Below are 13,584 nucleotides of genomic sequence, written 5' to 3' on the forward strand. Positions count from 1 at the left end.
AGAGCCAAGGTTGTCTAGCCCTGCACCAGGGGGACCTTTGCAACAGGGATAAAAAAAAAAAAGGACTTTTCCCCCCTTTCCACTTTGACCCGCGGAGGTTTCTCAAAGATTATTTTTCCATCTCTGTTTTCTCCCGATTGGCTTGGCTCGCCCGCCAGATGTTTTGCACCGCGGGGCTGCAAGCCAACACATCTGGATGCCTCCAAGCTGAGGCGGTTCTTGTATATTCAAGACTTTGATAACAAGAGGACGAAACGGTGTGTATGTCTGTCTGTCTGTCTGTCTGTATGCATGTATGTATGTCTGCCTATCTCAATCTAATCTAGTGAAAAGAAGGACTGGGGGGGGGGAGACATGACAGCCATCTTCCAGTATTTGAGGGGCTGCCCCAAAGAAGAGGGAGTCAAGCTATTCTCCAAAGCACCTGAAGGCAGGACAAGAAGCGACGGATGGAAACTCATCAAGGAGAGAAGCAACCTGGAACTAAGGAGAAACTTCCTGACAGTTAGAACAATTAACCAGGGGAACAACCTGCCTCCAGAAGCGGTGAATGCTCCAACACTGGAGGTTTTTAAGAAGAGACTGGACAGCCATTTGTCTGAAATGGTATGGGGTGTCCTGCTTGAGCAAGGGGCTGGACTAGATGACCTCCAAGGTCCCTTCCAATTCTGTTATTCTGTGTGTCTCTTGCTTTCTTTCCAGCGGTGGGGAAGAAACAGTTAATGGATCTGCAGAACAGCCCAGGCTACAGCAGCTGGTCCAATTGGGGGGGGGGGCTAGGAAATCGGTGTGTGTGTGTGTGTGTGTGTGTGTGTGTGTGTGTGTCCCTAACCATGCTTCTTCTCAAGGGCTGACACTTCCCTCCCCAGCTATCCCCACCTTTTATCAAAATATGTGGCTTTTTGACGGCCCTCCGGCATTCAACGGCAGCCCACAATCGTGACAAAAGCTGGCAAACAGATTGAGCGGTTTTTGGAAGTGAAACGGGGTGGGTGTGTGCTTGGGCATGCCCTAACACGTATGTGCAGGCACACGGCTTCTCCGGGGAGGGCTCCCCAGCACTCCTAATCCAAACTGCCTCTTTGCACCAATTCTCTCTCTCTTGTTTTTTTTTCCCTTCTCCTTAACCCAGTCGCGGTGGGAAAGAATAAAAGATAGAAAAAAAAGGAGGGTGGGGGGCAGGACCCACGGCCGTGGGGAATTGATGGGAGTCCATGCAGAGTTTGGCACAGAAGGAATTGGGCAGCCTAAGCCACGTGTTTTTGTGTGTGCTGTGTGTGTGTGTGTGTGTGTGTGTGCGCGTGCACGTGTCCTGGGTTCTGCCTTTAAAAGGGGGCTGCAAAATCCCACCCACGCTGACGGTGGTCCCAGTAGCCCTGAGCAATATTCCTCACACTTTGGGCGTCTCTGGGGAGGGAGGGAGGGATCCTCCAGCATATTCAGGCGCAGAGCACGGCCAGTCCTCGGCTTACAAACAGTTCGTTTAGTGACCGTTGCAAGTCATCATGTTTTTCACACGACGGTTGCAGCAACGCCCCCGGTCACGCGATCCACATTCGGACCGTGCTTGGCCCCTGACTCCTATTTATGACGGTTTGCCCTGTCCCATGGTCCCCCTTTTGCTGACAAGCAAGGAGGGGGGGAGTCAGAGTCGCTTAGCGACCGGGGGACTAACATAACAAATGCAGCGGTTCGCTTAACGACCGTGGCAGGGAAGGTGATAAAATGGGGCAAACAGCTGTCCCAGCCACAAAAATGTGGGGCTCACTTGTGATCGTAAGTCGAGGACTGCCTGGGGGTTCCTCAAGCGGACCTTCCTCTGGGAGACCGCCCCCCCCCTCTGCCCGCTTTGGTGTTCCCTCCTGTCTTCTGGCCCTTCACGAGGAATCTACTACGAGGTTGCAAAGAGAGAGAGAAGGAGACCGTCCGTCGTCATTAAGAGAGAGAAGAAAGAGGGTCCGAAAAGGGAATGGCTGCCTTGTCGGCTCTCCCATCCGGGGAGGCGTCTGATGTTCCCTACGTCTGCGGGCTTGATTTTGGGGTGAATCCCTTCCTAGCTTTCCTATCGGGCAGAAGAGCAGGACCCGGCCAGGAGCAGAGAGGGGTGCAGGGGTACAAAGAGGCACAGTTCACATGTGGAGGTTGGGCGAAGGCGGTGTGCCAAAGCGGGATCGCTCTGCTCAGCGCAGGACAGGAGTAAAGCAGTGTCCCTCGGGGTCGTCCGATGCCAGCGTCTCGTCTCGTCCTTCTCCGTCGTATTATACGTAATCCTTCCCGGTGGAGATGGCAGACTTGGGATACGACCGAGTCTGGGGGTAGGAGGTCTCTTGCCGGGGGCACCAGCAGCAAAGGAAGGCGCCGCCCAAGATGGCCAGGGACGAGGCTGCCCAGCCGATGAAGAGCGCCTGGCCAAATTCAAACCTGGGAAGGAAGGAGACGGTCTGGTTAAGTCCAAGCATGACGTGGAACAATCCACCCAGGGCCCAGTTCTTTATTTGGTCCCACTCAGTAAGACTCAGAAGAACAGAAGAACAGAGTTGGAAGGGACAGGAACTGCAAGAGGGATCTCGGAGTCCTAGTAAACAATCCCTTAACTAGGAGTGTGCTGCAGCTGCCAAAAAGGCCAACACAGTGCTGGGCTGCATTCACAGAGAGACAGAATCAGGATCCCGTGAAGTGTTAATACCACTTTACAAGGCCTTGGGAAGGCCACACTTGGAACACGGCATCCAGTTTTGCTCATCATGATGTAAAAAAGGATGTTGAGAGTCTAGAAAAGAGTGCAGAGAGGATCATCAAAGATGATTAGGAGGCGAAAACATATGGAGAACGGTTGCACAAATTGGTTATGGCCGGTCTAGAGAAAAGAAGGACTGGGGGGGGGGAGTGACCTGATAGCAGTCTTCCAGTATCTCAGGGGCTGCCCCAAAGAAGAGGGAGTCAAGCTATTCTCCAAAGCACCTGAAGTCAGGACAAGAAGCAACGGATGGAAACGAATCAAGGAGAGAAGCAACCTGGAACTAAGGAGAAACTTCCTGACAGTGGAACCACCTGCCTCCAGATGCGGGGAATGCTCCAACACTGGAAGTTTTTAAGAAGAGACTGGACAGCCATTTGTCCAAAATGATATAGGGTTTCCGGCCTGAGCAGGGAGGTCGGACTAGATGACCTCCCAGGTCTCTTCCAGCTCTGTTAATCTGTATCCTTTGACTCCGCCTTCCATCCTTCCCAGGTTGGTAAAAGGAAGACCCAGATTGTTGAGGGCAATGGGCTGACTCTGTAAACCGCTTAGAGAGAGTTGCGAAGCGGTGTGTAAGTCTAAGTGCTAGTGCTAGTGCTGTTGTGTTATTCTGTAATTCTGTTAATCCAACTCTGTGCTCAGGCAGGACACCCTATAAAGTCCACCTATCTTAAAACTAGCCAAGGTTGAGAAACACTTGATCTTTCTCCCAGTTGTGACCCCTTTGTCTCCAAACTTGTCTAAACTTCCCCGCTTGTGAGTCTGACACTGTTAGAATCTGCCATTTCCTCATTCATGGCCTTTGACTGGTTCCCAGATTCCACACACACAAACACACACACGACCCACAGGTTTCAGCATGCGCTTCTTGGCTGCCTTCCTTGAAGTTGCAAGGATTAAAATGGGAGAAGTGAGGGTGGGAAGTACATCAAGTCTTCGGTTAGAACGGGCCTTTCCCAAGACGCAGATACAGCCTGATGAACATTGCTGATCTGTAAAAGGGTGGTTGGAGAGCCTCACAATGCCCCAGATTGCTCACAGGCCTGCTTGGAAATTAAGACTTTCTCTAACTGTCTCCGGCAACCTAGAACTAAGGAGAAACTTCCTGACAGTGAGAACAATTAACCAGTGGAACTCCTTGCCACCAGAAGCGGTGAATGCTCCAACACTGGAAGTTTTTAAGATGAGACTGGACAGCCATTTGTCCAGAATGTTACAGGGCAGTGATGGCGAACCTTTTAGAGACCGAGTGCTCAAACTGAAACCCAAAACCCACTTACTTATCACTGGGTGCCAGGTGGGCATGGCCCACTGGGTGGGCGTGGCTGTGGTGGTCATGGCAGAATGGGTGGGTGTGGCCAAGGTGGGCGTGGTCACCTGGATGTTGCTTGTGGGGAGGGATGCCTATGGGGGCCGGGCAGGGTTGGGGGAGATCCAGGGGGTCTCTGGCAGGTGGGGCGGTGGGCGGGAGGCTCGTCCTGTGGGTGTCAACCCTGCAAATATTGTATATTCTTGCTTTTGACAATATGCAGAATTGTCTGCTAAATATGGGGTTAATAAAGAGCAGAAGGGGCGTTGGGGGTAAAGCCCGGGGAAAGAAAGAGGAAGAAAACCTTTGACCTTCACACTAATTGGATAATGTGAGATATGACGGCTAATTTAGGGAGGGAACATGCTGATAATTTAACTGCTCAGAGGAAGAGAACTTAGATCCTAGCATCCCTCCGTTGTGCCTGTGCCGACATTTTGTAACAATAAAAGACTTTTAGGAAAATAAATGCCTGGAAGTTCTTTGGAATGTTTCATTAGCCGGAACCACAACAGTGGGCTGAGGGGAGGCAAGGCAGGGCAGGGGTACCATTGCTATGGGGCAAGGCGAGGCAGGGGGCAGGGCGGTTGCTGCCTGACACCATCGCCCCCCCGCACACAGAGGCTAGCAAGTGCATGGGGGCTGACGGTGTCCGTCAGCAGCCACAGCCTACCGGCCCCTCGACCGGCGCACTCTGGGGCTCCAGAGCCCGCTGCCAGCAGATCAGAGAAGCTGCCTCTGAGCTGGACGGTGGGCGGACAGCTGAGGAGGCGATGAAGTGGGTCGTGCCCACGAAAAGGAGAGCATGCGAGGCCAGGAGGGATGGGATGGGGGGGGGAGGGAAACCAGCCATGCCGGGATGCATCCGTCCACATGGGACCTCGGCGAGTTAGCAGGTAGCTGCTTCAAGAGGCATGGTTTCCATCTCTGGGGCATGGTGCGCGTGCCCACAGAGAGGGCTCTGAGTGCCGCCTCTGGCATGTGTGCCACAGGTTTGCCACCACTGTTATACGGTCTCCTGCTTGAGCAGGGGGTTGGACTAGACGACCTCCAAGGTCCCTTCCGAGTCTGTTATTCTACTATTCCATCAGCAGAGGGTCAACCATAATAATAATAATAATAATAATAATAATAATAATAATAGTAGTAGTAGTAGTAGTAGTAGTAGTAGTAGTAGTAGTAGTAAAGTTGGAAGGGACCTTGGAGGTCGTCTAGTCCAACCCCCTGGTCAGGCAGGAAAACCTACACCATTTCGGACAAATGGCTGTCCAGTCTCTACTCAAAAACATCCAGTGTTGGAGCAGCCACGATTTCTGGAGGCAGGCTGTTCCACTGATTAATTGTTCTCACTGTCAAGAAGTTTCTCCTTAGTCCTAGGTTGCTTCTCTCCTTGATGAGTTTCTCCATCCGTTGCTTCTTGTCCTGCCTTCAGGGGCTTTGGAGAATAGCTTGACTCCCCCTTCTTTGGGGCAGCCCCTGAGATACTGGAAGGCTGCTATCATGTCCCCCCTCGTCCTTCTCTTCATTAAACTAGACAAAGAGTCAAAGGTTTTCCTGCCCCACTCCATCAGCTGAGTCTAGACCAGGAGTCTTCAAATAATAGTAGTAGTAGTAAAGTTGGAAGGGACTTTGGAGGTCATCTAGTCCAACCCCCTGCTCGGGCAGGAAACCCTACACCATTTCGGACAAATGGCTGTCCAGTCTCTTCTTAAAAACTTCCAGTGTTGGAGCATTTACTGCTTCTGGAGGCAGGCTGTTCCACTGATTAATTGTTCTCACTGTCAAGAAGTTTCTCCTTAGTCCTAGGTTGCTTCTCTCCTTGATGAGTTTCCATCCGTTGCTTCTTGTCCTGCCTTCAGGTGCTTTGGAGAATAGCTTAATTCCCTCTTCTTTATGGCAGCCCCTGAGATATTGGAATACTGCTATCATGTCCCCCCTTGTCCTTCTCTTCGTTAAACTAGATCAGGGGTAGGCAACCCAAAACACTTAAAGAGCCACTTGGACCCGTTTCCCACCAAAAACAAAACACCGGGAGCCGCAAAACCCTTTTGATATATAAAATGAAGATAACACTGCATATATCCTTTTTTACCTTTATTATAGGTGTGTGTGTGTGTGTGTGTGTGTGTGTGTGTTTGTGTATGTATGTGTGTGTGTATGTATATATACACACACACATTAAAAATAAAAGTAAAAATATAACTCTTGGGAATATCCATACTATTAAAACAATGATCACCAAGAGAATGCTTTAAGAGAATAAAATTACATACACACACAGGTAAAAAAAGGATATATGCAGTGTTATCTTCATTTTAGATGTCAAAAGGGTCTCTCTCTCTCTGTCTCTCTCCCTCCCTCCCTCTCTATCTGCCCTTGGTCTGCCACTCCTCTTCCCCCACTCTTTCTCTTTCTTTCTCTCTCTCTCTTTCCTCTCTCTCTCTCTCTCTCTCTCTTTCTCCCCCCCTCCTATCTGCTGCTCACCTGGCAAGCTTCAAGCTGTTGTCCAACAAGCTCAGGGGTAAGCAACCTCGTCTCTTTTATGACTCATGGACTTCAACTCCCAGAATTCCTGAGTCAGCCTAGCTAGCTCTCTCCTGCCCTTCCTGCTTCCTGCAGAGACGCAGCAAAGGGAGGAGCTCCACCCAGTAAGCTTTTCAGCTCCTCGGAGAACACTGTGAGCGCATTCTCTTTTACACACACACACACACACAAACACACACACACACACACACACACACTCTCTCTCTCTCTCTTTTACACACACACACACAGAGAGAGAGAGAGAGAGAAAGAGAAAAAGAGAGAGAGAGAAAGAGAGAGAGAGAAGCAGGGAAGTGCAATTGCCTCTCTCTGTCTCTGTCTCTCTCTGCAAAGGCAGAGGAGGCTGGGAGCCACAGGGAAAGGCTCAAAGAGTCGCATGCGGCTCCGGAGCCGCAGGTTGCCGACCTGTGAACTAGACATACCCAATTCCAGCAACCGTTCCTGATATGTTTTAGCCTCCAGTCCCCTAATCATCTTTGTTGCTCTTCTCTGTATTCTTTCTAGAGTCTCAACGTCTTTTTTACATTGTGGTGACCAAAACTGGATGCAGTATTCCAAGTGTGGCCTTACCAAGGCATTGAAGAGTGGTATTAATACTTCACGTGATCTTGATTCTCTCCCTGTTAATGCAGCCTAGCACTGTGTTGGCCCTTTTGGCAGCTGCAGCACACTGCTGGCTCCTATGTAAGTGATTGTCTACTAGGACTCCGAGGTCCCTCTCACAGTTACTGCTATTGAGCATGGTGCCACCTATACGGTACTTGTGGCCCTTTGATGACTTGTGGACTTCAGTTCCCAGAATTCCTCAGCCAGGCACGCTGGGAGTTGAAGCCCACAAGTCATAAAAGGGCCAAGTTGGAAGACCCCTGCTCTAGAGATTCATTGAGATGTGACTTACCTGGTGTTGACAGGCGTGTAGGGGTTGAAAAATTCCTGCGCGACAACGTTGCCATACCACGAGGTAGCCACTAAGGAGGCAAAGCCTATGGGAAGGAAGGAGAGAAGGAAGAGGTTGTGAAGTCAACACAACTTCCAAGAAGGAAGGACTGCTTATGGTCCTCCAGTAAGCATGGCTGCTTATGACACACCAGCTCACACCAAGACGGCCCCTTCCAGATATGTTGGAAGCGATCGGAGAACTGACGTTCAACACATGTAGAGTAACAGAATTGTAGTTTGGGACGCACGAGCGGGACCATCTCGTAGAGTGTTTCTCAGGATTGGCAACTTGAAGATGGGTGGACTTCAACTCCCAGAATTCCCCAGCCTCTTCTTCAAAGCCTCCAGAGAACTATCACAACTCCGCAGACATTACTCCACTGTTTACAGAACTGGAGGATCCTACTTTGAGGAAGGCTGGCCAACATCTGGCATGGCTGTTGGTGTGAGACCATGAATTGGTCAGATTTGCACCTGGCTTATCTTCTCTCTTGGGTTTCAGATCTTTCAAGTCATCCCCAAGTCAGCCGCCGTTCACCCATCGGCCTTAATTTCAGCAAGGCTGACAGATTAGGGACCTTCGTCCCACCCAGACCCTACCAATGGTTGGTGGTCCACTTTGTGTCCCCCTGTTTCCCAGGACTCCAACCTAAGGGCCCATCTCTGGTGGTTTCCGTACCGACGTCTCTTTGCAAGACTGCAAAATAATAGCCAGGCCTAGGCGGACCCTGGTCCATAAACATGGATTGGCAGAAGAAAGACCTTCTTCACCTGAGATTATGAAGATGACACCTCCAAGGATGGCCATCCTTGACTTCTTGACCTCATCATCTTCCAAGCACTTCATGCATTTCATGCCAATCATGGCGACAAAAGCTCCGATGAGACCCAGAAGGATGCTGGACACCATCAGGGCCCGGGTGGCTTGTAAGCTGCCTGAAAACGAGAGGAAGAACTTGGTTTTACAATCCCATGGATGGAAGGACCAATGATGTAATCGGGCGGGATGCTATTTCTAATGTCCCAGACTGAAAGAAACGTATTTGATCATGTTCTACTACAGGAGTAGGCAACCTTGGCTCTTTTATGACTGGTGGACCTCAACTCCCAGAATTCCTCAGCCAGCATGGGGGAACTGTGGCCCCTTCATGATTTGTGGAGTTCAACTCCCAGAATTCCTGAGCCAGCATGAGGGATACTTTGGCCCCTTCATGACTTGTGGACTTCAACACCCAGAATTCCTCAGCCAGCATGGCTCAGCTTGGAAACCTCTCCCTTTCCCCTCAGCATGGCTGGCTCAGGAATTCTGGGAGTTGAAGTCCACAAGTCATAAAAGAACCAAGGTTGCCTACCCCTGTTCTACTAGGACACCCTTAAAGAGGATCATACTTGTCTTTTTTTTAAAAAAAAAAAACAACAACTATGAAGTTGAATCCCTTTCCTTAAAGGACTCCTGAGCAGATGCCTAATCTAGGATTGGATAGTCTACAGCTTTGTTTTACGGCATTGTGGTAACTATATTAGCCCACCAAAGGGTTTATTTCTTTATGTCTCTTGCGTGTGGTCCTTGGTGCTCTCTGAGCTGGGTGGTTTTGTTTTAGACGTTACATTACCAAACTAGGTAATATCATCAGGCTAGTAGTGAGCGGGATTATAATGTACATAAACAGAGAGCAAGCACCACACCCTTCTAGGACTGATGATGTTGCCTAGTTGGGTCATGAAACATCTGCAAGAAAATAGCCAAGATCAGAGAGCACCCAGGACCCCCCAGTTGTCCTCCTCCTCCTCCTCCTCCTCCTCCTCCTCCTCCTCCTCCCTTCTAGCACTGATGATGTTCCCTAGTTGGGTCATGAAACATCTGGAAGAAAACCACCAAGCTCAGAGATCACCAAGGACCCCACAGTTCAACCCTCAGCTACAAATAGTCTCTTTTATGTTTCTTGTGTTGTACATAGACATTGCGTTCCCAAGACGTGGCTTGGGGTTTAGGCTATTCCACGAACCTAATTGTACATTCACACAATATATTTAACCTGGTTATGGAGTTAGACTATTTTCTGTTCTGGCATCGTAGGCTGTTGCATCAACTCACGAAAAGGGCTGCTTAAGCACAACTTGATGAGTAAATAATAATAAGATTGATCAAAGTTTACATGTTGTGTTAATGCCTCTGTTGGGTCTTCACTTGACCTGCTTCATTGGATTGAGTGAACTCAACCGCCCTTTCGTAGAAATTCTTCCTTAGTGCATTTAACTAACAACACAATACCTAAGCGTCCCTCCCCATGCCCATAACCAGTGTCCTCCAGTTGCATTAGACTACAAACCCCACCATTCAAAGTCAAAACAGAGGGAGGATTATGGAAACTGAAGTCCAACTGCAAAAAGTATCAGACTGGCCGTATTTCACTGTCAGCCTTTAAGATAAGCCAGCATCAACTCTTAGTTGCAAACAATTTTTTTTCTATGAGGGACGTTTAAGAGGGCTTTATGTCACAGATGAAGACAATTCTAAAAATCCCAATTAAAATTAGCCTCAATCACCACACCTTGCCGGGAGACGGGTGGCAAATAAGTTTAATAAGTAAGTAAATAAATAAAACCTTTTTTATAGTTAGAGCTGAGAGATTAGCCAGGAGCTGCATCCACACAGCACGCTAAACCTAGTTAGCGTTAACTTTGCCTAGACGTTTTGGGTCTTCACAGGCTGGGCAAACCAATGTGGGTCTTAGCCAAGGGCCAAAAGCTCTGTGCCTCAGTTATTTGTTCTTTAAAATGGGAAGACCGACGCAACTCGCAGGACCAGTGGGAAGATGTAATTCCCACCCCAAACTGGTTTATCTATCGACTCCATAGTCACAAATCTTACTCATAAGCCTACTGCAGGATTTGGAGTGCCTTTTACTCAGGCTATCCTTTACTCAACTGTAATCAAAACAACTGACTTGATGACTGGGCTAACTCATTTTCTTGGTGGTGACAAAACCAACAGCAGCAAACCAGAGATACAGGATTTGGGTTATTTTTCTTCACAATTCTTCTGCGTTTTACTTTGCTATCCTTTGCAAGTTCTTGAGAGCCCTTTGGGGACTGCAGGCGTCTAGACGTGGTTTTAGACTGTGGTGTTACATATTCAATGCATAGGACCCTTAAAACTGGACAAAGCATTACACCAACATAGTAGGAATTGTGTTTTCTTAAGCCAGGTGTCTTGGTTGGGGTGCTGTATGAAACCAGTGCGAAACAACAGCCTGATCAAGAAACAACCAAGAACATTTCCAGCAACTCTTGACAGGGCAAGCCAGGAGTATATAAAAGCAGGAGCAAACCCCTTTCGCTTCTAGCACTGATGGTGTTCCCTAGTTGGGTCATGAAACGTCTGCAAGAAAACCACCCAGCTCAGAGAAGAGCAAGGACCCCACAGTTGTTTTCCTCCTTCTCTTTCTCTTTCTCCTTCTCTTTCTCTTTCTCCCCCTCCTCCTCCTCTCCATAAACCCTACTCCCTTCTGGCACTGACGTTACCTAACTGGGTCATGAAAAGACTACAAGAAAATAACCAAGCTCAGAGATCACCATTGACCCCACAGTCCTCCTCCCTCCACTCCACTCCACAACACACACACCCACTCCCTCCTAGCACTGATGATGTTCCCTAGTTGGGTCATGAAACGTCTGCAAGAAAACCACCCAGCTCAGAGAGCACCAAGGACCCCCCCCCAGTCCTTTCTCTTTCTTTCTTTCTTTCTTTCTTTCTTTCTTTCTTTCTTTCTTTCTTTCTTTCTTTCTTTCTTTCTCTCTCTCTTTCTTTCCTTTTCTTTCTTTTTCTTTCTTTCTTTCTTTCTCTCCTCCTCCTCCTCCTTTCTGCACACCCCTCTCCCTTCTAGCACTGATGATGTTCCCTAGTTGGGTCATGAAAAGTCCGCAAGAAAACCACCCAGCTCAGAGAGCACCAAGGACCTCACAGTCCTCCTCCTCCTCCTCCTCCTCCTCTTCCTCCTCCTCCTCCTGCTCCTGCTCCTCCTCCTCCTCCCATGAAACCCCACTCCCTTTGAGCCCTGATTATGTTACCTAACTGGGTCATGAAACATTTACAAGAAAGCAACCCAGCTTAGGGAGCACCAAGGATCCCACATACTCTACATTCCTCGGGATTATCCCTTTACTTAATCTCTCAAGAGTGAAGCTCTGTCTCCTCTTGTTCACCCTTAAACGGCTACAAGACATGAATTCCCAAGGTGAAATTTCACAACCAAAGTCTCTCCATGTGCCCAGGCAGACAGAGAATCCTGGGGTCCTCCGCTCTGGACAGGAGACCCTATCGCTGGTGGACAGCTAACCAACCTCTGGAAGATGTTTAGGAGTCCCAGATGAGGAGAAACTTCCTGACAGCGAGAACAATTAACCAGTGGAACAGCTTGCCTCCAGAAATCGTGGGATGCTCCATCACTGGAGATTTTTAAGAAGAGGCTAGAGACAGTCACCTGTCTGAAATGGTATAGGTTCTCCTGCTTGAGCAGGGGGCTGGACTAGAAGACCTCCAAGGTCCCTTCCAGCTTCTATTCTATTCTATTCTATTCTATTCTATTCTATTCTATTCTAGTGACTGTCCAGCCTCTTTGTAAGTAAGTAAGTAAGTAAGTAAGTAAGGAAGGAAGGAAGGAAGGAAGGAAGGAAGGAAGGAAGGAAAGAAGGAAAGGAGGGAGGGAGGAAGGGACCTTGGAGGTCTTCTAGTCCAACCCCCTGCTCAAGTAGGAGAACCTATACCATCTCAGACAAATGGTTGTCCAGTCTCTTCTTGAAAACCTCCAGTGATGGAGCACCCACAATTTCTGGTGGCAAGCAGTTCCACAGTTGATTGTCCTCACTGTCAGGAAGTTTCTCCTTAGTTCCAGTTTGCTTCTCTCTTTGGTCAGCTTCCAACCATCGTTCCTCGTCCTGCCCTCTGGTGCTTTGGAGAATAATGTGACCCCTTCCTCTTCTTTGGGGCAGCCCCTCAGATACTGGAATATCTGCTATCATGTCTCCCCTGTTTCTTCTTTTCTTTAGATCAGCCAAACCCAAGTCCCACAGCTATTCTTTGTATGTTTTGGCCTCCAGGCCTTGGATTATTGTGGTCATAAGTCGAGAACTACCTGTATCTAGGCAGGCCAAGAGTTAAGCCTCTCTTGTTTCCACCTGGACGTAAACCAGGTTTGGGAGCCTCAGATCTTTGCAAATTCTCCCTCAGTTTTTGTCTGTATCTCCACACTGGCTAATGGATGTCTGAATCAACCCTCTTTCCCCGAAGGCATTCAAACAACAACAAACACAATTCAAGGTATTAATGACAGGCACCTGCAGGCTTCAGATGTAAAGCAAGGGGTCTGTGTACACACACACCCCTTCCTTCCTTTGCATGTTTTTGTTGTTGTGATCTGCTGTTTGGTTTTATTTTATAGGCAAGCTTGATGCATCCCATCCCTCCTGGAAAACAGCAGGAAAGGACTTTCTCTGGCATGTTTTCGCAACTTCTTCGGTGGTCTTGCTTTCAAGTCTTAATCCAGCCCAACCCAGGATTCATCAGGGAGGTGCTGTTCACACCCCAAATTTCTTCTCTGGAGGAAGAAGAAGCTGAGACACACCTATGTTTAGCCTCTCACATAGATCTGATCCTTATTTTTCAATCCAGTCTGAACATCTGGCTGACTGTGCGATGATCGATAATAATAATAATAATAAAGTTGGAAGGGATCTTGGAGGTCATCTAGTCCAACCCCCTGCTCAGGCAGGAAACCCTATACCATTTCGGACAAAGGGCTGTCCAATCTCTTCTTTAAAACCTCCAGTGATGAAGCATCCACAACTTCTGGAGGCAGGTTGTTCCACTGGTTAATTGTTCTCACTGTCAGGAAGTTTCTCCTTAGTTCTCCTGTTAAGAAAGACTGGGCCAATCTATTGATAAGCCAAACACCTTCAGCCCCCCCCCAGCAGCTGATGGGATTAAGAATTGACATCCCCCCCCCCTCCAAATTCTAAGGACAGGACCGGACCTTTAGGGTGTAATAGGATT

The 13,584-nt window shown here is 48.7% G+C and overlaps 1 protein-coding gene across 1 annotated transcript in view; it reads right to left on the minus strand.

Moving 5' to 3' along the window:
- Positions 1-554: 554 nt before the first annotated feature.
- Positions 555-13,584, minus strand: part of CLDN1 (claudin 1) — a 31,831-nt gene continuing 18,801 nt past the window's right edge. The window contains exons 2-4 of the mRNA XM_039369098.1: positions 8,304-8,468; positions 7,492-7,576; positions 555-2,421 (exon numbers count right to left, since the gene is read on the minus strand). Coding sequence (XP_039225032.1) covers positions 2,259-2,421; positions 7,492-7,576; positions 8,304-8,468 — 413 coding nt within the window. The 3' untranslated portion in view covers positions 555-2,258. The remainder of the gene's footprint in view (positions 2,422-7,491; positions 7,577-8,303; positions 8,469-13,584) is intronic.

Source organism: Crotalus tigris, unplaced genomic scaffold, assembly GCF_016545835.1.
Source record: "Crotalus tigris isolate CLP2741 ecotype Arizona unplaced genomic scaffold, ASM1654583v1 scf7180000020968.1038771, whole genome shotgun sequence".
Lineage (NCBI taxonomy): Eukaryota > Metazoa > Chordata > Lepidosauria > Squamata > Viperidae > Crotalus > Crotalus tigris.